General features: G+C 38.6%; 1 protein-coding gene across 4 annotated transcripts in view; it reads left to right on the top strand.

Annotated features, from left to right (window-relative positions):
* DNAJC13 (DnaJ heat shock protein family (Hsp40) member C13) overlaps nt 1–19,346 on the top strand; it is a 145,140-nt gene that overhangs the window by 90,888 nt on the left and 34,906 nt on the right. For all 4 annotated transcript variants that reach the window (XM_062214722.1, XM_062214706.1, XM_062214713.1 and 1 more), the window contains exons 35-45: nt 296–374; nt 2,561–2,696; nt 5,130–5,314; nt 6,065–6,139; nt 7,387–7,506; nt 8,456–8,635; nt 9,303–9,470; nt 11,241–11,354; nt 12,404–12,520; nt 14,634–14,811; nt 17,746–17,837. In XM_062214722.1, coding sequence (XP_062070706.1) covers nt 296–374; nt 2,561–2,696; nt 5,130–5,314; nt 6,065–6,139; nt 7,387–7,506; nt 8,456–8,635; nt 9,303–9,470; nt 11,241–11,354; nt 12,404–12,520; nt 14,634–14,811; nt 17,746–17,837 — 1,444 coding nt within the window. The remainder of the gene's footprint in view (nt 1–295; nt 375–2,560; nt 2,697–5,129; nt 5,315–6,064; nt 6,140–7,386; nt 7,507–8,455; nt 8,636–9,302; nt 9,471–11,240; nt 11,355–12,403; nt 12,521–14,633; nt 14,812–17,745; nt 17,838–19,346) is intronic.

Here is a 19,346-nt window from a genome sequence, read left to right as displayed (position 1 = left end):
ATTGATAAAGTACTGGGTTTTTAAAAAAATATTTCTTAGTCCCAAATATGGTTTTATAATTTCTATCGAATGTCAGTCTAGAATAGGGAAGTATTAAATTTTTTCCTTTACCTAAAAAAGGTAATATTTTAAAAATATTTTATTGTGTCTTACTAGGATTAATTTGATGCTTAATGTGTGATCACATAAAATTCCTGTTAAGAAGTAAGGTTCTTGAAACATCATTTTAGATGATCTTCTAAATAATTTTTACTTGGTCCTTATTATGTTCACAAAAAATTTTCCTATTTCGCAGGCATGATGAGAGCCAGATTAGAAAAGCTTACTTCAGGCTTGCACAAAAGTACCATCCTGATAAGAATCCAGAAGGGAGGGTATGTACTGCCTTTGGAATTGGAACTTTTGGATTAAATTTCTTTTGGTCTAGTTTTCCTTAGAAGGAGAACAGATAGTGCCTTGTGAACCAGTGTCTGCCTCATAATCTATGCTGAGTGTCTGTTTAATAAAATTCTAGTCACATGCTCTGGTTTTCTGTGTCAGTGGTCCTCCCTCAATTTACCAGAACAGCTCCCATGTGACTAGTAACATATGGGTAAATTTATTCTCTGTCCTTACCATGTCTCTTTAAGAATTAACTCTAATGGGCAGTCATAAGAACAATTGAAAGTTAGGCATATTGGTGAATTTAATTCATTTGTAAGTGATGCCACTGATACATGGATTGCTATGGGCAGTGTCTATATGTTTTCATAATCATATCCAACCATATTTCACTCTAACTGAAGAAGTAGAAAATTTGGTTCAGATTTTATTTTATTTTATTTTTTTTCTTTTTTGACAGGCAGAGTGGACAGTGAGAGAGAGAGAGACAGAGAGAAAGGTCTTTGCCGTTGGTTCACCCTCCAATGGCTGCCGCAGCCGGCACTGCGGCCGGCACTGCGGCCGGTACTGCAGCCGGTGCACCGTGCTGATCCGAAGGCAGGAGCCAGGTGCTTCTCCTGGTCTCCCATGCGGGTGCAGGGCCCAAGCACTTGGACCATCCTCCACTGCACTCCCGGGCCATAGCAGAGAGCTGGACTGGAAGAGGAAACCGGGACAGAATCCAGTGCCCCGACCGGAACTAGAACCCGGTGTGCCGGTGCCGCAAGGCGGAGGATTAGCCTAGTGAGCCGCGGCACTGGCCTGGTTCAGATTTTAAATGATCTGCTGCCAGCATTTCTTGCATACCTCAGCTGGTAAAGAGTCACAAAAGATGAAATCATGCCAGAACGGCTAAGACTAAGACTGATAGTCTTGTTACTAGAAACTTGTTAGTTGTTTTTGTTGGAAACACACACAGGATTCCTGAATGGGAAGACTGGACATTGAAAGGATGCCATTTTGGTGTGTTGAAAGCTTTTTTCATCAAAAGGCTGCACTTGGCTTGATGTTTTATTTTGTTTGTTTGTTTTGTGTTTTTTTTTTTTTGTTTTTTTTTTTTTTTTTTTTTGAGAATCTTTTAGCAATTCAAATTCATCTGGGAGAAAAAAGGATCAAGATAGGAAGAAATCTTGCAATCAATTTTAAATTGCTAGACATAACCTATCAGATACGAAAACATTCCATAAAGCTGCAGTAGGAAGACAATATGATACTTACACAAGAATGAACATCTAGATCAATGGAACAGAATACAGTGAAATAGTTAAGGGCATGGATTTAAGAGTCAGACCTGGATGTTGTAGCTCCACTACCAAATTGATTTTTTATTATTACAGAAGTTACTTACTTTATTTTATTTTATTTATTTATTTATTTTTGACAGAGTGGATAGTGAGAGAGAGAGAGACAGAGAGAAAGGTCTTCCTTTTTGACGCTGGTTCACCCTCCAATGGCCGCCGTGGCCAGCACACTGCGGCCAGCGCACTACGCTGATCCGAAGGCAGGAGCCAGGTGTTTCTCCTGGTCTCCCATGTGGGTGCAGGGCCCAAGGACTTGGGCCATCCTCCACTGCACTGGCCTGGAAGAGGGGCAACCGGGACAGTATCCGGCGCCCCGACCGGGACTAGAACCCCGTGTGCTGGCGCCGCGGGGTGGAGGATTAGCCTATTGAGCCGAGGCGCTGGCAGAAGTAACTTACTTTATATAGTTTGTAATATCCCCATGTAAAAAGTCAGGATAGTGTTGCACACTTCATGTGACTGTTCAGAGGATTAAATGAGATAATGGCATTCAGCATTTTTTGCCAGCAGTGCTCAGTAAACAGCAGTTCTTACAATTTTTTATATTAACTGAAAAACTCTCTAGTCTGTGTGAATTTATATGTTTCAAGATTGATCTTAAATACTTGTTCGAAGAGTTTTTTTAAGTAAACATTGCTGAGATCATTGAATAGCTATTTGGAAAAAAATTAGTTTCACTTTAACAATGTGCCAGCTAGATTACTGTTGTAATGAATTCCTTAATGTAAAAAATAAAATAATAACTAAAGAAGATATTGGTAAAATACAGATCAACTGTGTCCTGAGTTATTATTTGAGTTGGTGCAAATTAAAATACAATTATCTTTGGTTACATACAGGACATGTTTGAAAAAGTAAATAAGGCATATGAGTTCTTATGTACCAAGTCAGCAAAAATAGTGGATGGACCAGATCCGGAGAATATAATTTTAATTCTGAAAACACAGAGCATACTTTTCAACCGTCATAAAGAAGGTAAGACAACTGTTATTTTCAAATTCTCATTTATCTTCCAGGTACTCCTACTATATTACTTGTTTCAACAGTGTATTTTAGTAGAATTAGAATTTTTATTGCAAAAGACTCTTGGAATATTCTAGAGGAATACAGGAATATTCTAGAGGAAAGTCCAAAATGTTGTTTGTTTTATACTTTCCCTTCTTAACTGTGTTTATTATTTTGCATTTCCAATAGATATTATTATTACTTTTTGAATGACATTTCCATTTTATGAAATTATGTGATTAGCAGTTTGAAAAACATAAGAATAGATAAAATAGGTGCGATTCAGTGTGCAGCATTCTGCAGCATGTTTGGCCAGGCCTTTTGTACCTTTTTTGGGGTCATAACAGTAGCATCCCAGAAAGGAATAAGTTAAAAAGCTTTACTGGGGGAGGGTAAGGGAGGAGAGGTTTCTGTGTGGCAGGCATTTGTTGGCTTGAGGACTGAACTTGACTCACAGCGCAAAGTATGAGATACATTTGCTGTGGGATGGTGCTGTGTGAGAAGGAAGAGAGGACAGGTGGTGGGGGATTTAAGGTAAGTTTGAGGGGTGTTGAGCTTGAAAAAAGTGGTGATGTTAGAGTTTAAGTTTAGGGGACAGCCTAAGGATTTAACAGTTGTATCATTAGGGAGAACAGTGATTAATGGATTCACTTCTGCATATGAATTGGACAGAACACATTTGTAAATATTTTGGTTATATGACATTTAGCACTCATCAGAATGAGTTTAGAAATCTTTTTTTAGAACTTTTGGTTATTCGTCAGTGGCTGGTAACTACATTAGTCACAAGATAAAGTTGTGATTCACCATTGGTTTGTGTTATAGGGTCATATTACACTTTTCCCACAGGGATTTATATCAGGTAAGTTTCAGAGCAGGAGGCCTGGTTCAACAGGATCTAAAATTACTTTCTTAGCCACATATTTTTGTACATGTCAGTTAGGAAAATCAGGATCTGTAAAGGCCAGGATTTATTTATTTATTTATTTATTTTGTCCTCTTATTTTAAGGCAGGTTATTAGCCTCGAAAGGCAAAAAGCTTTACACTGATACCAAATGGAATTACGAAGGTATTTATAGAGTCCAAGTCAATTAATTTGTGTATTCCTGCCTAACAGACCAGTTTTTTTTTTTTAAAGATGAATAGAGTAACTGGGTACCTGTATATGCCAGCTTTCAGTTTTAGATTTATCAATCCATAGAATGAGCTAAATGGACTTAATAATATTAACTTTCATTTTGTATTTCTTTCTTTCTTTTTTTTTTTTTTTTGACAGGCAGAGTGGACAGTGAGAGAGAGAGAGAGACAGAGAGAAAGGTCTTCCTTTTGCCGTTGGTTCACCCTCCAATGGCCACCGTGCTGATCTGAAGGCAGGAGCCAGGTGCTTCTCCTGGTCTCCCATGCGGGTGCAGGGCCCAAGCACTTGGGCCATCCTCCACTGCCTTCCTAGGCCACAGCAGAGAGCTGGCCTAGAAGAGGGGAAACCAGGACAGAATCCGGTGCCCCGACCAGGACTAGAACCCGGTGTGCCGGCACCGCAGGCGGAGGATTAGCCTATTGAGCCGTGGCGCCAGCCCATTTTGTATCTGGTATCAGATTATATTCAGTTATTTTCAAATGCTTATTTTAAGTTACCTTAAAATTGCAAAGTACACTTGTTATCCAGAACAATGAATATAAAATATTCACTCTTACTTAAGTAAAGTATCTTTTCAGAATTTTTATTGGTGTGCATCTTTGACACAGCAGTTAATAGGCCACTTGGGATTCTCACATGCTATGTAGGCATGCCTAGGTTTAAGCCCCAGCTGTACTTCCCATCCACCTTCCTGCTGCTGTCTACCCTGAGAGGCAACAGTGATGGTTCCAATAGTTGGGGTTCTTTCTACCCATGTGGGAGACCGGGATTGGTTCCTAGGCTTTTGGCTTCAGCCTGATCTGTCTCTGTCTCTTGCTCTCTGTGCCTTTCAAATAAATGAAAATAAAAAAATTTTTAAAAAAATCTTTTTCTTTATAAGGAGGTAAGTATCATGAGTGTTGATACTATTTCTGATGTATTTGCCATATCTTGCTCTCTGGGATCAGGTGAAAGATCACATAGACAATGTAGAAAGTAGATGTCCTACAAAGGATTAAAGTAATTACATATCAAGTGCAGTCAGTTTCCCAGGAAATATTTGTTCTCTAGTGGAAACACCTTTGCTGAAAAGGAAGGATACAAGGGATTTTCTTAAAAATAGATTTAACTTTTTTATAAGCTAGAATTAGAGTTTGTTTATGATGTTGAATATTTTACCATTTTTGCTTTTTTAAGACAATGTTGTTGAATATGGTGTCAAAATTAACTTAAAACCAAAGTTTGTGGTTTTTGTTTTCCCAACACTAACCTTTGGTTATTTCAGATTTGCAGCCGTATAAATATGCAGGATATCCCATGCTAATTCGAACTATAACAATGGAAACTTCAGATGACCTGCTTTTCTCAAAAGAATCACCATTGTTGCCTGCTGCTGCTGAACTAGCTTTCCATACTGTCAACTGTTCGGCCCTCAACGCTGAAGAGCTCAGAAGGGAGAATGGCATAGAGGTGATATTCTGGTTATCTTTAAGCTAGTTTAGGACAATATAAGACACTTGGGAATAAGTAATTCACCAGGCACTACAAATGCAGTTAATGAAATTTTTTGCCTGTAAATTATTCCAGCAGATAACACAATATGTATTGTAGCACCAAAATTAAATGTGGAAACTGAGCTTTATCTCATAATGTGAGTTGGATTCTATTGGGTTTAAAATTGGTAAAGATAACATTGTTTTTTTTTTTTTTTTTTTTGACAGGCAGAGTGGACAGTGAGAGAGAGAGACAGAGAGAAAGGCCTTCCTTTTTGCCGTTGGTTCACCCTCCAATGGCCGCCGCGGTAGGCGCGCTGCGGCCAGCGCACCGCGCTGATCCGATGGCAGGAGCCAGGTGCTTCTCCTGGTGTCCCATGGGGTGCAGGGCCCAAGCACTTGGGCCATCCTCCACTGCACTCCCTGGCCACAGCAGAGAGCTGGCCTGGAAGAGGGGCAACTGGGACAGGATCGGTGCCCCGACCGGGACTAGAACCCGGTGTGCCGGCGCCGCAAGGCAGAGGATTAGCCTAGTGAGCCGCGGCGCCGGCAAGATAACATTGTTTACCAGTAGTTTACTGCAAACTCTTTAAAGAGAAACCTTTAGGCATCTTTTTTTTAAACAAATGTTAATTGAGCAAACATTTGTGTGCCAAATATCTAACATGAAAAATCTTTCAAACATCAAATCAAAATGGAGAATTAATGTCTGACTTTGTCTCTGCAGGTGTTACAAGAGGCATTTAGTCGCTGTGTGTCTGTCTTGAATCGTTCTAGTAAACCAAGTGACATGTCTGTACAGGTATGGCTAAAGCCAATACTCCACAAAAGTTACACAAGACTTTCACTGGAAGTTGGTTAAAACAAGGATCGCTGAGCTCAGGGGCCTAAGAATATACTTTCTGTCAAATCTCCAGGGATATTGATGCTGCTTGTCTGTCTCACATTAAGAATCAGTTGTGAGATTGGCTTTTTTTTTTTTTTTTTTTGGTCTTTAAAATAATGTACTGAGCTCTTTTTTCCCCCTTTTTAAAAAAATTTTATTTATTTGAAAGTCAGAGTTACACAGAGAGATCTTCCATCTGCTGGTTCACTCCCCAAGTGGCCACAATAGTTGGGCCTGGGCCAGACTGAAGCCAGGAATCAGTAACTTCTTGCAGATCTTCCACATTGGTTGCAGGGGCTCGAGCTCTTGGGTCATCTTCTGCTGATTTCCTAGGCACACTAGCAGGGAGCTGGATGCGAAGTGGAGCTGGTGGGACTAAAACTGGCCACCCATATGGATGTCAGTGTTGCAGGTGGCTTTACCCGCTGTGCCACAATACCGGCCCCCATACTGAGCCCTTAGTCTTTGTCAGCTAGCTCAGACATTTGTCATTTTGCCATCCTTGTTTCATTTGTCTTCCATTATTTTCCCTAATTTCCTTCTCTATCTTCCTCCCAAGTTTTGTTAAGGTTATAATAGTTGAAGTCTTGATAGAAAATTCATCAGGAATTCATTAAGATCATTGTAGAGTATATCTTTTTTGTGCAGTCTTTTGCTTATGCTAGCAAATCTAGGAATCAAATCAGTTGTCTCCTGGCTTTTGAGTTTCATCCTGTGTTTTGAAGTACATTGCCTAAGTAGAATTGTGATACTCTGCTGTGTTAACAAGCTGGACAAAAATATTTTGATTCAGAGGCAAGCAAACTTTTTTGGAAAAGGTCAGAGAGTTAACATTTGAGACTTTGGGCTTCTTCAGACCCCATTTTACATATTTATTTTGTACAGTCCTATAAAAACCAATCTTAGCTCCCTAGCAGTACAAAAGCAAGCCTTTGACATTTTGGCCCATTGGCCAACAGTGGCTGTGATTTGACAACCCCTTCATCTATAGGTAATTTTAATGAGAAGGACCGATGATTCAATAGAAATACTGTGCTTGATTTTGGAGTACCATGTGTACCATCAAGCATGTTTTACAAAGCTCTGCTGATTTGATTTGTTATGTCTCAGTTAAGGAATGCATGCATGACTCCCCTTTTTTCTCTGCTCTGTGCTGCCTGTAGGTGTGTGGACACATAAGTAAATGCTATAGTGTGGCTGCGCAGTTTGAAGAATGTCGTGAGAAGATCACAGAAATGCCCAGCATCATCAAAGATCTCTGTCGGGTGCTATATTTTGGCAAGGTGGAATTCATCTTTAATGTTTTCTGATTATAGTTAGCAATGGATTTTCCTATCAAAAAACCAGTCCCCAATTTATAAGCAGGTTGTTTTCTCTAAATTATTTGTTAGTAAATTATTTGAGTTTTCAGCTGAAAGCATTTTTCATGGAAACTGCTGTAAATTACAGCTTTATTCCTAGGCTTTTCACAAAGAGTAAGTCTAAGAGTGACAAGTCTAAACATTAAAAGTGAGACATTGAGGAAAGGCTGAATTAAATAAATTTAATAAAAGTAAAGGATCATGTTAAAGCCTGAAACTCAATAGAATTCACTCATGCTTGGTAGGAAAGACTTCCAGAATCTGAGAGCTTACTGTCTCTTCCCAGTCTAAAACTGCTGAGGGAAGTTCACCGTGGTTAGATTTTGGAGAGAAAAAAGACTTTCTTCCTAGAAAACTGGGTAGAGTGAGAGTTATGTTAAACAGTTTGGAGTTGCTAATGCTGTAGTAAAATATCTAGAAGAAGGAGAATCTATTGAAAATATTTCCTCAACTATATATCTACTTCATATCCTTAAAAGCATTTAGTAGGAATACAAATTCTGGTATAAAGAAGTAAATCATTATACCTGCATGAAAAAATATCATTGAATATTTAAGAAAACTAACATGTGAATTGCTGTTGAGGCCTTAGCACCTATTTTTAAAAATTAAAGATGCAAGAAATGATACAGGGAAAACCTTATTGCAAGTCTTTTAATGCTAGTTTCAAAGTTAGTAATTGTGGTCTCCCACCAGAGGGCATTTTTTATTTTTGACTTTAAAGGATCTGGCAGTCAGACTTAAATTGAGAGTGCAAGTAGAAGGGTTAAATACTTTGTAAAAATAAGACTGCATTCACAACCAGTATTCTTTTGAGACTTTTATGTTATTTTAGCTGTGAATATTAACTCTAATATTATTATTCTCTTAGAGTATTCCACGAGTGGCTGCTCTTGGGGTAGAATGTGTCAGTTCTTTTGCTGTGGATTTCTGGCTACAGACACACCTGTTTCAGGCTGGAATTTTGTGGCATCTGCTTGGTTATCTATTTAATTATGATTATACACTAGAAGAGAGTGGCATTCAGAAAAGTGAAGAAACAAATCAGCAGGTAACTTTAACATTGTTTTAATTTGAACTTTAGACATAATTTGTTGCTAAATTAGTGCAAAGCAAAACTTCAGCTGTTCAGAACCCCCAAGGGATAAAATATGTCTTTCAAGATAACAAAGCTTATTTCTCTTTAAGTATTGTAAGGTTTTATCTGAACTGCTGTGCTTAAAAGATTCAGGACAAAGGAATTTTCAGTAATGTACATATAGATATAATTTAGTATTTTTTAATTACTCAGTGTCAGTTTTGTAATTGCAAAATTATTGTATAACAGGGAAATATGATGATACCACCAGGCCATTGGAGCTAGCTTCCCCCAACACTTTTGTGCTTGTTTGGTTTTTATAGACATTTTTCCTGTGTCTTTTTCATTTACTCTTATTGTTGATCCTGTCAATGTTGCCTCTAGCAAAGTCTACCTACCAAATGTGCAGATTCCAGTTATTTACAAAATGTCACATTGAGCATAAATTGAGTACATAGATTCTAATGGTATTTCCATCAGAAGGATAAGCTCAAATGTATAAACTTTCTGACATCAGTTCTGGGGACTTGTGCCCTCTTTTTGGATTTGCTTTCTGCAACTGAAACATGTTCTAGTCTGTGTTGATTCAATTATAACTGTATTACCAATGTAAGATAAGGTCTTAATTTTTTTATAACAGGAAGTAGCCAACAGTCTTGCCAAACTAAGTGTCCATGCTCTAAGTCGCCTTGGAGGGTATTTGCCTGACGAACAAGCAACCCCAGAAAATCCAACCATACGGAAAAGTTTAGCTGGCATGCTGACACCCTATATTGCGAGAAAACTTGCAGTGGTTAGTTCTATTGAGGTATGTGCTTCAGAGGTAACCTAGGTTTTAACGAAGAGCACAAGTTCCTTTAAATAGAAAAAGAACACAATAACATAGATTACTGTAGAAAACTGAAACACTAAAAATATTCACAGGCTTTTTCTCTCAGCTAAGAACTATAGTTTATCATGCATTGATTCTAAATATCAGCTGTGTAAGTTCATTCTTTGCAAGGGTGAAAATCAACTTCATGTTTTTTTTCCTGGACTTTGTTCTCATCAGTGTGATACATTCCGCTGAATAAAACATCCTCCAGAAATACCAACAAGTTGGTGACAGCCCTTGATTTAAAAAAAAAAAAAAAAAGTTTTTTTGTAACACTTCAAAATTAAATTTTGACATGAGTTTGGTGTGGATTTTAAAAAATTTTTTATTTTAAACTTCTAAGTCTCAGAGTTTGATGATTTCCCTAACCATGTATTTTTTTCAGTCATTTACTTAATCTACTAGTTAACTTTTTTGAAAACAGTGATTGATGTTATGTAAGATAGAGGTCATCTTTCCTCCTATCATAGAGTTCTGTAAGTGTAAAATGCAAAAAAATAAACAATCAGGTGTTTATGGAAGTGCAAAATGTCTACATTTACCCTTAAAATGGAGGAGAGCTAAGTAAAGAGTAAGCACACTGGATAGCTCAGCTGTCATAATCTGTGCGACACAACTCCGTATCATCAACCTTGAATCAGGGCAGCCAAGAAAATATGAACCTCCTTTGTCACCATAAATGATTTCCCTTTGGTGTAGGCATGTGGTGCATTATGTTAAACTGCTGCTTTTGGGACACCTGCATCCCAAAATGCAGTGTCTGAGGTCGAGTTTCACCTCTGCTTCCAATTCAGCTTCTTGCTAATGTGCCCATGTTCTTCAGTTCCTGCCACCCATGTGGGAGACTTAAATGGAGTTCCTGGCTCCGGGAATTGACCCAGCCCAGGTTGACGCAGGCATTTTTAAGATTCTCTGTTTCTCTCTCTTTGTCTGCCTTTCAAATAAGTAAAAAAAGAAATTCTTATCATAGAGGTATGCTTTATAAAAGCTTAAATTTTGTTCTCATATATATATAGGCAGTATGTGTGATTTTTTTTATTTTTTAAAGAACTAGGCTATTGTTTGTTTGTTTTAGAGTAATTTATATATTTGAATATTTAAAAGGCAGAGTTTCAGAGAGAGAGAGAGAGCGAGCTTCCAACTGCTGGTTCACTCCCCAAATGGCCGCAATGGCCAGAGCTGGGCCAGTTTGAAGCCACATGGGTGTGAGGGACCAAGCACTTGGGCCATCTTCCAGTGCTTTCCCAGGCACATTAACAGGGAGCTGTACTGAAGTGGAGTGGTTGGGATTCGAACTGGCACCCATTTGGGATGCCAGCTCCTCAGGTGGAGGTTTTACCGCTACGCCCCCATGCCAACCCCTGTGACTGTTTTTAAGCTTCTAATTTACTGAGTAAATGTTTATTAAATTCTTGAACAGAAATGTTGAAATTGTTAAAGTCAGACTCAAATTTGAATCTGTTTCACTACTTATTTGTTGTGAGACTGGTGACAAATCAGTTGATCTTTTGTACTCTTGGTTTTTCTCATCCTCAAAATAACTAGTATCAACAAACTTGCTGGAATTATTGAGATTCTTGTTACTGAGATTCATTATACTTAAGGTACCTCTTATAGCACATTGCATGTATTAGACATTTTTAATAAATGACAATTTCAAGTTTTTTTCAAAATGTTACAGAACAATAATATTCTGTCTCCTAGATTTTGAAGATGCTTAACAGCAACACAGAGAGCCCCTACTTGATATGGAACAATTCTACAAGAGCAGAATTGCTTGAATTTCTTGAGTACCAACAAGAAAACATGATTAAAAAAGTATGTTATTTTATAATTTCTTGAGTGACTTAGACATAATAATATCTCATTGTTTAGCACTTTAGGTACTTTTACAGGTTATTTTAGTTCAACTTAAATTCCTTGTGATTGTGGCTGGCGCTGTGGTGCAGTGGGTTAATGCCCTGGCCTAAAGTTCTGGCATCCCATATGAGCGCTGGTTTGAGACCCTGCTGCTCTACTTCCCATCCAGCTCTCTGCTATGGCCTGGGAAAGCAGTAGAAGATGGCCCAAGTCCTTGGGCCCCTGCAACCCTGTGGGAGACCAGGAAGAAGCTCCTGGTTCCTGGCTCCTGGCTTCGGATTGGCACAGCTCCGGCCATTGCGGCCATCTGGGGAGTGAAACATCGGATGGAAGACCTCTCTATCTCTCTCTGTCTCTGTCTCTGCCACTCCTCTCTCTGTGTAATTCTGACTTTCAAATAAATAAATAAATCTTAAAAAAAAAGAAAAAAAATTCCTTGTGATTGCAACCTGGATCTTCATTGGGACTATTTTTCTCCCATTCCTTTTTTTTTTCTTTTTCTCAAATACAAATTTACTTGATATTTCAAACTATGATATATTATCCTGTCTCTTTTTTATTAGAAGTTCTATTTTCTAGTACTTCCATTCATTTTCTTACTTTTTAAAAGCACAATCCAAATGTGTTCATTTTGTAACTCTATTGCCTTATATCATAGTAAGCCAGATAACTTGCATGGTATGAAAATAGCTAGTGTGATATTTGATTTATGAACTCTCTTTTTGGGATGCTTTGTTTGTTGGCCTCTAATTTTTTGAAATTTTAAAATGGGTTATCATAGTAATCTTTGAACTAAAAAATTTTGACATAATTCTGCTTATTTCAGAGTTGTATTACTGGTTATAGATATCAACATGGTATTGAGTGCTATAGTGTATTTTTCTTCTCTGGACAATGGGTGGAGGTCTTAAGTTATTTATCTAGTAAATTTTTAAACTGAATATGAATAAATTTATAAAACATACATTAATGACATATCTAACAGTCTATTTTCATTTTTTAAAAAGGGTGATTGCGATAAAACATATGGATCAGAATTTGTATACAGTGATCATGCCAAAGAACTTATTGTGGGGGAGATTTTTGTTAGAGTGTACAATGAAGTCCCTACTTTCCAACTAGAGGTAAGCTCCCTACTTTAAATTTTATCTGATATCTTTGATATTTGTTAGCAAATGCATTGAATTTATTCACACAAGGTACATTGACATAATACCTATTCTTTGTAAAGTGCTTTCCAAATTTAGGTAAGAGAAAGTGTAATCATTTACAGTTTATGAGCCTCTTTATCTTGGTTTCTTTAAGACCTGAGTTCTGTGTAAGTCATGAATCAGAAGTTATTCCTTGCTGAGCTGTTCCTTATATCTTAGTCATAATGCTACCCAACTATGCCCTGCACACGTATATAGCACATGTGCCTCTAGCTCCCTGGTTGAAGTATAACATACTCCATTATGTAGAATTCAGACCACCACACAGAAAGCATTGTCTGTCTGCTTATTATAAGAAAATACAGATTGAGGACAGATTTTTTTTTTCTCTTTAGAATATGACTGGAATTGTGAGGGTTCCTAATTACATCCAGAAGAAAAAGAAGAGTTTCTTTCTCCCATGCTGGGGAAATCATGTAGGAATTCTTTGTTTTTTGGAAGGAGTGGCAAAGATTTGGTGACTGATTGGTTTCTAAGTAAGGAGAAGTGAGGTTACACCTTAGAGTTTGCTCCAGGAAAAAAGGAAGATGTTTACTGATTTGTAATAATATGTTCCTTATCACAGAATAACACATGCAAATAACTTAAGCAGAACAAGTTAAGTGATTTGTAGTCCTCTTGAACGCTATCCTTAAATTTGTATTGTTACCAAAGTGACCACTGCAGCTGAGGGGACGGCCAAGTAGGGTCAGCAACATTGCAGGCAGAACTGTGAATTTCTAGTTAGAGATGCCACCTGCCTTTACCTGGCCAGCTCTCCTCCCAGGCCAGCCAAGTAATGAAAGTCAACAGAGTGCCTTCCCCTAGGAGGTTCACACCTCCCTGAGGATGTACCCCATGTGAAGAGATAGATAGGTCTGGGCCTCGTAACTTACAAGGCCTAAAGCCCACCAGATTATTATCAAGCCCCTTCTGTCAGGTTCTATTTGCCTCTCAATCAGAAAACTTAATTGTAGCTTAGACAGCACCTTTCTTAGCACATCTAATAATGACTCTGTCCTTTGTTCTAGACCCTGTCTAGCGCACTTGGGCCTCATTCCTTCGTAATCATAACCTCTACTCTACCACCAATGGCTCTACTCCCAACCTGTGTGTACTGATGGTCCTCTTCCCCTCTTAATGCTGTATAATTGTTCAGACCTGGTTAATGCCACTCTTAGGAACATTGGTTACTATTCTCACCCTGTCTTTTATGACCTTGTCTAAATATGATCAGAGTCGGCAAACTTGGAAGGCTTCCATAGCCTTGGCAACTCATGACGAGAGCCTAGGGTGGTTCCTGGCACCATAAACTAGAGTGTCAATTTGTTGGGTCAACAACAGGAGTCACTGTGCACTTGCTCCTCATGTGGGATCTCTGTCCTTAATGTGCTGTACATTGTGATTTAATGCTATAACTAGTACTCAAACAGTATGTTTCACTTTGTGTTTCTATGTGGGTGCAAACTGTTGAAATCTTTATACTAAATTGATCTTCTGTATATAAAGAGAATTGAAAATGAATCTTGATGTGAATGGAAGGGGAGAGGGAGCGGGATAGGGGAGGGTTGCGGGTGGGAGGGAAGTTATGGGAGGGGGAAGCCATTGTAATCTATAAGCTGTACATTGGAAATTTATATTCATTAAATAAAACTTAAAAAAAATTATATTGTTAATATATTCATATACACATAATTTTTACTTAAAACTATAACCAAATTATAGAAGTTACATATCATACTGTCAGCTTCTTTGATTGGTAATGAGAAAGAGGTACTCTAGTCCCAGAATTGTTCCAATGTAGTAATAATGTAAATCAGATCTCTAAAAATTGAGAAATACTTTCTGATGCAGCTAGGTTTTGTTTCTGTCCCTCTCCACAGTGCATAGGCATATTTGTGTGTTTGTATAACTTATTCATGTTTATTTACTTGCACAGCTTGAAGTTTTGATTTTTCTGTGTTTATTTTTGTTTTTCCTATGGAGTCTTTGTTACAGGTTTTTTATGAGTGCTTGTATGTTCTAAAATATTTTCTGCTTGACTTAGGTTCCAAAAGCATTTGCTGCAAGCCTGTTGGATTTTGTAGGTTCCCAGGCCCAATACCTCCACACATTCATGGCTATCACACATGCTGCAAAAGTGGAGTCAGAGCAACATGGAGACCGATTACCAAGAGTGGAAATGGCTTTGGAGGCTCTGAGAAATGTCATAAAATATAACCCAGGTGTGTGATTGTGCCCTTGTTCAGTAAAATCCATAGAGAAGAAATCCATAGAGAAGCCCTTAAAATTCTGATTCTCAATCAGGATAATTATACTTGGTTATATTGTTAGTATGATATAAAGGGGAATTTATATCACAATATTTTTACCTAGGAACAGCAGGCTGGGGAAAGATGTCAAGGTGCCATGTTTAAAAGACTTTATATCTTTAAGATAAAAATGAATCTAAATGAATTCAACAAGCAGAAGAGTTTGACTATAAAATTTCACATTGATGAACTAAGCTGATGTACCCCAAGTATAAGTACTTTAAAGTAGATTTATTTCCTTGCGGCGCCGGCACACCGGGTTCTAGTCCCGGTCGGGGCACCGATCCTGTCCCGGTTGCCCCTCTTCCAGGCCAGCTCTCTGCTGTGGCCAGGGAGTGCAGTGGAGGATGGCCCAAGTGCTTGGGCCCTGCACCCCATGGGAGACCAGGAGAAGCACCTGGCTCCTGCCATCGGATCAGCGCGATGCGCAGGTCGCAGCGCCAGCCGCGGCGGCCATTGGAGGGTGAACCAACGGCAAAAGGAAGACCTTTCTCTCTGTCTCTCTCTCTCACTATCCACTCTGCCTGTCCAAAAATAAAAATAAAAAAGAAAAAAAAAAAAGTAGATTTATTTATTAGGTTATCTAATTTTTGCCTCTTTGACTCCTAACCCAATGCCGTGTGCATTTCATTTCAGTATTCACATTTTTGAGATTGCCTGAAGTTTTTGCTCTGTAAAAATTGAAATTGGTTTGGGCATTTGTTATGGTTATGATGCCACTTAGGATGCCCACATACCATATTGTAGTGGCTAGGTTTAAATCCCAGTTCCACTCTCCAATCCAACTGTCTGCTAATGCACACTGTGGGAGCAGCAGATGATGACTCATGTAGTTGGGTCCATGCCATCCATGTGAAAGATTCAGTTGAGTTCTAGGCCCCTGGTCTAACACCGCCTATTGGGGTCATTTGGGGAGTTAGCCAGGGATGGGAGATCCATCCAACTGCCTTAAGACATTTCCAAAAATCTCATCACTATAGTCTGAATTCAGGGAAAATCTAAAAGCTTATTCCAATTCTGACTTTGATTTCCTTATAAATATGGAATATAAGATCTCAAACAATGTAAGTTCAACCTAAATTACTTCAAAACCTAGATATTGAACATTGTCTTTCAGATACTTTTTTGCTCTATTAAGCACACATTAAAGTCCTATTAAAATTTTGATTTTGTATTTTTAAAAAAACAATATAATAAAATGACAGTGATTAAATGTTATTAGAGGGGCCAGTGTGGTGGCACAGCGGGTTAACGCTCTGGCCTGAATCGCCGGCATCCCATTTGGGCACCAGTTCGAGACCCGGCTGCTCTACTTCCGATCCAGCTCTCTGCTATGGCCTGGAAAAGCAGTAGAATATGGCCCACGTCCTTGGGCCCCTGCACCCTTGTGGGCGACCTGGAGGAAGCTCTTGGCTCCTGGCTTCGGATCGGTGCAGCTCTGGCCATTGCGGCCAGTTGGGGAGTGAACCATTGGATGGTACACTCTCTCTTTCTCTGTGTAACTCTGAACCATCTCTCTCTCTGCCTCTCCTCTGTCTGTGTAACTCTGACTTTCAAATAAATAAATAAATCTTAAAAAAAAATAAATGTTATTAGAAAAAATTACTCATTATTAAAGACAGTGTTACAAAGTCATTTTATTTGTTGAGGTTGGCTTAGTGGAAAGTTACTTGGAAGTATAGGAGGTACAAAGAAATTAAAACAGAGTAGGTTGTTGATTTGGAATTTGTATAACTTGAGTTAGGAGCTTGGGTGTTTAGCCTAGTAGGATGTGTCTGTGTCCCACATTAGAGCAGTTGGGTTCCATATTCCTTTCTGACTCCTGGCTGCAGCTTACTGCTAATGCAGACCCTGAGAGGCAGCAGTGACAGCTCAGATAATTGAATTCCTGCCATCCATGTGGGAGACCTGGATTGGAGTGCCCAGTGCTGGCCATAGTGGAAATTTGGGGAGTGAGCTAGCAGATGGGAGCTTTCTCACTCTCTTCTCTCTTGTACATGCTCTCTTTTGCTCTTTCTCTCTGCCTCAAATAATTTTTTTTAAATTGAGGAAGGGGCTAATCAGAAATTTTATTTTGATAGTGTCTCTGAAGTTCATGTATCAGGATTTCAGGCTGTTTTGTAGTTTAAAAACTTGGTTTGTATGTCATTGATGTGTTTCTAACAGGTCTCACCAAATAAGTGGTAGTTTGAAATGAATTTGAAACAACATATTTACAGAATATTTTCACTTTGCAAGTTACATGACTTCAAAAGATTAGACTGTATTTTACTACCATCTAGCAAAAGGAAATATGCATTGAGCAAAACCTTACTGTTTAATGTTTTGTTTTATTAACAATAAAATGGTAGCTAATATATAGGATAAGAGTTTGAAGAGGGTGAGATTGGAAAAACTATTCCATTTTGCATGTTTTTCACAAGGAGTCCTTGGTATACACATATCAGTTTATAATATTGTTTTTAGTTGACAAGAGTTCCATCCCAATCTTACTTAAAAGCCAAATGATGTCATAGTTTCCCAGACTATAATTAGAGGGAGATAGCCCTAATGCCTAGATATTAAGAGTAAAAGTATCACTTTAACATGATATTTTCAAGCTATGTTTATATTGTTTATTTGATAAAATTCTGTTTTTAGCATGAAGGCTAAAGGTGAGGATAGAAATGAAAACAAAATGAACATAGGAAATTCCAGTGTCCTTGCTGCTTAGAGACACGTACTTCATGTCACAAATAGGGTTATCAGAGACTTATAATTGATAGTAAATAATCAGTTTTCTGAAGATCCATAACTTAGGACATCTTTTTTACACATTAAAAATAACCATTTTGTTCTTATCTCTAGGCTCTGAAAGTGAATGTATCGGGCATTTTAAGTTAATATTTTCTCTTCTCCGAGTCCATGGAGCTGGTCAAGTGCAACAGTTGGCTTTAGAGGTAAAAGTGCTTTGTGATAAAGCATGTCATCTTTACCACTACTTACTGTGTGTCTGGTTTAAGCCCTGATTAATCACCATCTAAAGTTGAATAGAAGTATGCTTATGGTTTTATCATCTTGCCTATTAAACCAAATAAATGTATTTTTAAACTTTGAGTCATTTTGAAGACAGTGTTGCAGGGTGTCATTCAGGGTGGTTTTCTTTGTACCCAGTGTCATGTATCAGGACAGGAATAGCCTTTACCTGGGAAATCTAGAGGCCACAGGTCAGCAAGAAGAGACGGCATGGTTTCTCAGATATCAGAGTTCCCATGAACAGATTTACTTGTATTGAGGCCCCAGTGCTGTGCTGGCTACACACTGTGAAATGCATTCCCCTGGACTGACCTTACCCCTCCTCCTCAGTTGCTGCCCCTTCTTACAGGGATACAGACAGACACCTGGCTATCCTACTGTTTATAGGAGTTGTCTAGGAAAACCAGCTGCCCAGGACCTATGGGTCTTAAGAGTTCAACAAAAGTTAGAGGCTCCTTTAGGAGATTGAAATCACTGGTCTCATGGGACAGTGTTGAGCTACAGCTTTTTCCACAGAAACAGGAAGTCTCTAGTCATGGGTGGTTCATTATTGAGGCAACCATGAATGAGCTTCCAATTTCTGACAGAGAACACAAAATTCAGCCTCACAGTAACAGGGACAAGAATAATTTATAAAATATATTTGTAGAGGGTTGGCATTTGGCACAGCAGTTAAGATGCCAGTTTGCCGCGGACCGGCTCTCGCGGAGACACAGACCAAGGGAGAACGAGGGGCGAAGGCTCTTAGGAGAATCAGGAATCGGTGGGGAAATGACAGACAGACACACACGTTATGAGTATGCTGCTGCTGCATTTTATTAGCGGGGAAACCAGAGTTTATATAGGGAAGCCTACATTGTTGAAGACAAAAGAAATTTCAAGATTACAAAAACTTGTTAAGGTTAATGGGGTTACATGATTAACTTTACAAGGGACACAGGGAGACATTGTGGTGATGGTTCGCAGACCTACTTTTAGGAACAGAAAAGGTAAAGGTCGGGTTACTAGTTAACCTCTTATTATGAGAACCGGGGACAGGGGAGTTATCAGATGGTGGTGCTTGTTAGCCCAAGTCCCATATATCACCTAAGTAAGATTGAATGTAGCTTTCCCATCCCCATGTTGCCTAAACCTTCTGATAACCCGGAATCTAAATCACACCTCAGCTCCCTAAAACTCACACCTCAGCTCCCTTTGTTTTATCTTGTCTAGGGTGTGCTGTTTTTTGTCAATGTTTAATGCCTCCTCGTAAATAGCCCTAATGACTGGTGGGCCAAAGTTTAAAGTGTTTTTTGTTAATTTTTGTGAAATGCTTATTGGCACTGATTCCCTTGTTTCTAATCATGGTGCACTTGTCCTGACGCACTATGCGGCATAACTACTAAGTACAAATAAAGCAAGTAAATCATGCATAATAAAATTATTATCAATGC

This window comes from Lepus europaeus, chromosome 2 (assembly GCF_033115175.1).
Source record: "Lepus europaeus isolate LE1 chromosome 2, mLepTim1.pri, whole genome shotgun sequence".
Classification (NCBI taxonomy): domain Eukaryota; kingdom Metazoa; phylum Chordata; class Mammalia; order Lagomorpha; family Leporidae; genus Lepus; species Lepus europaeus.
This window is presented reverse-complemented; position numbering and strand designations above follow the sequence as displayed.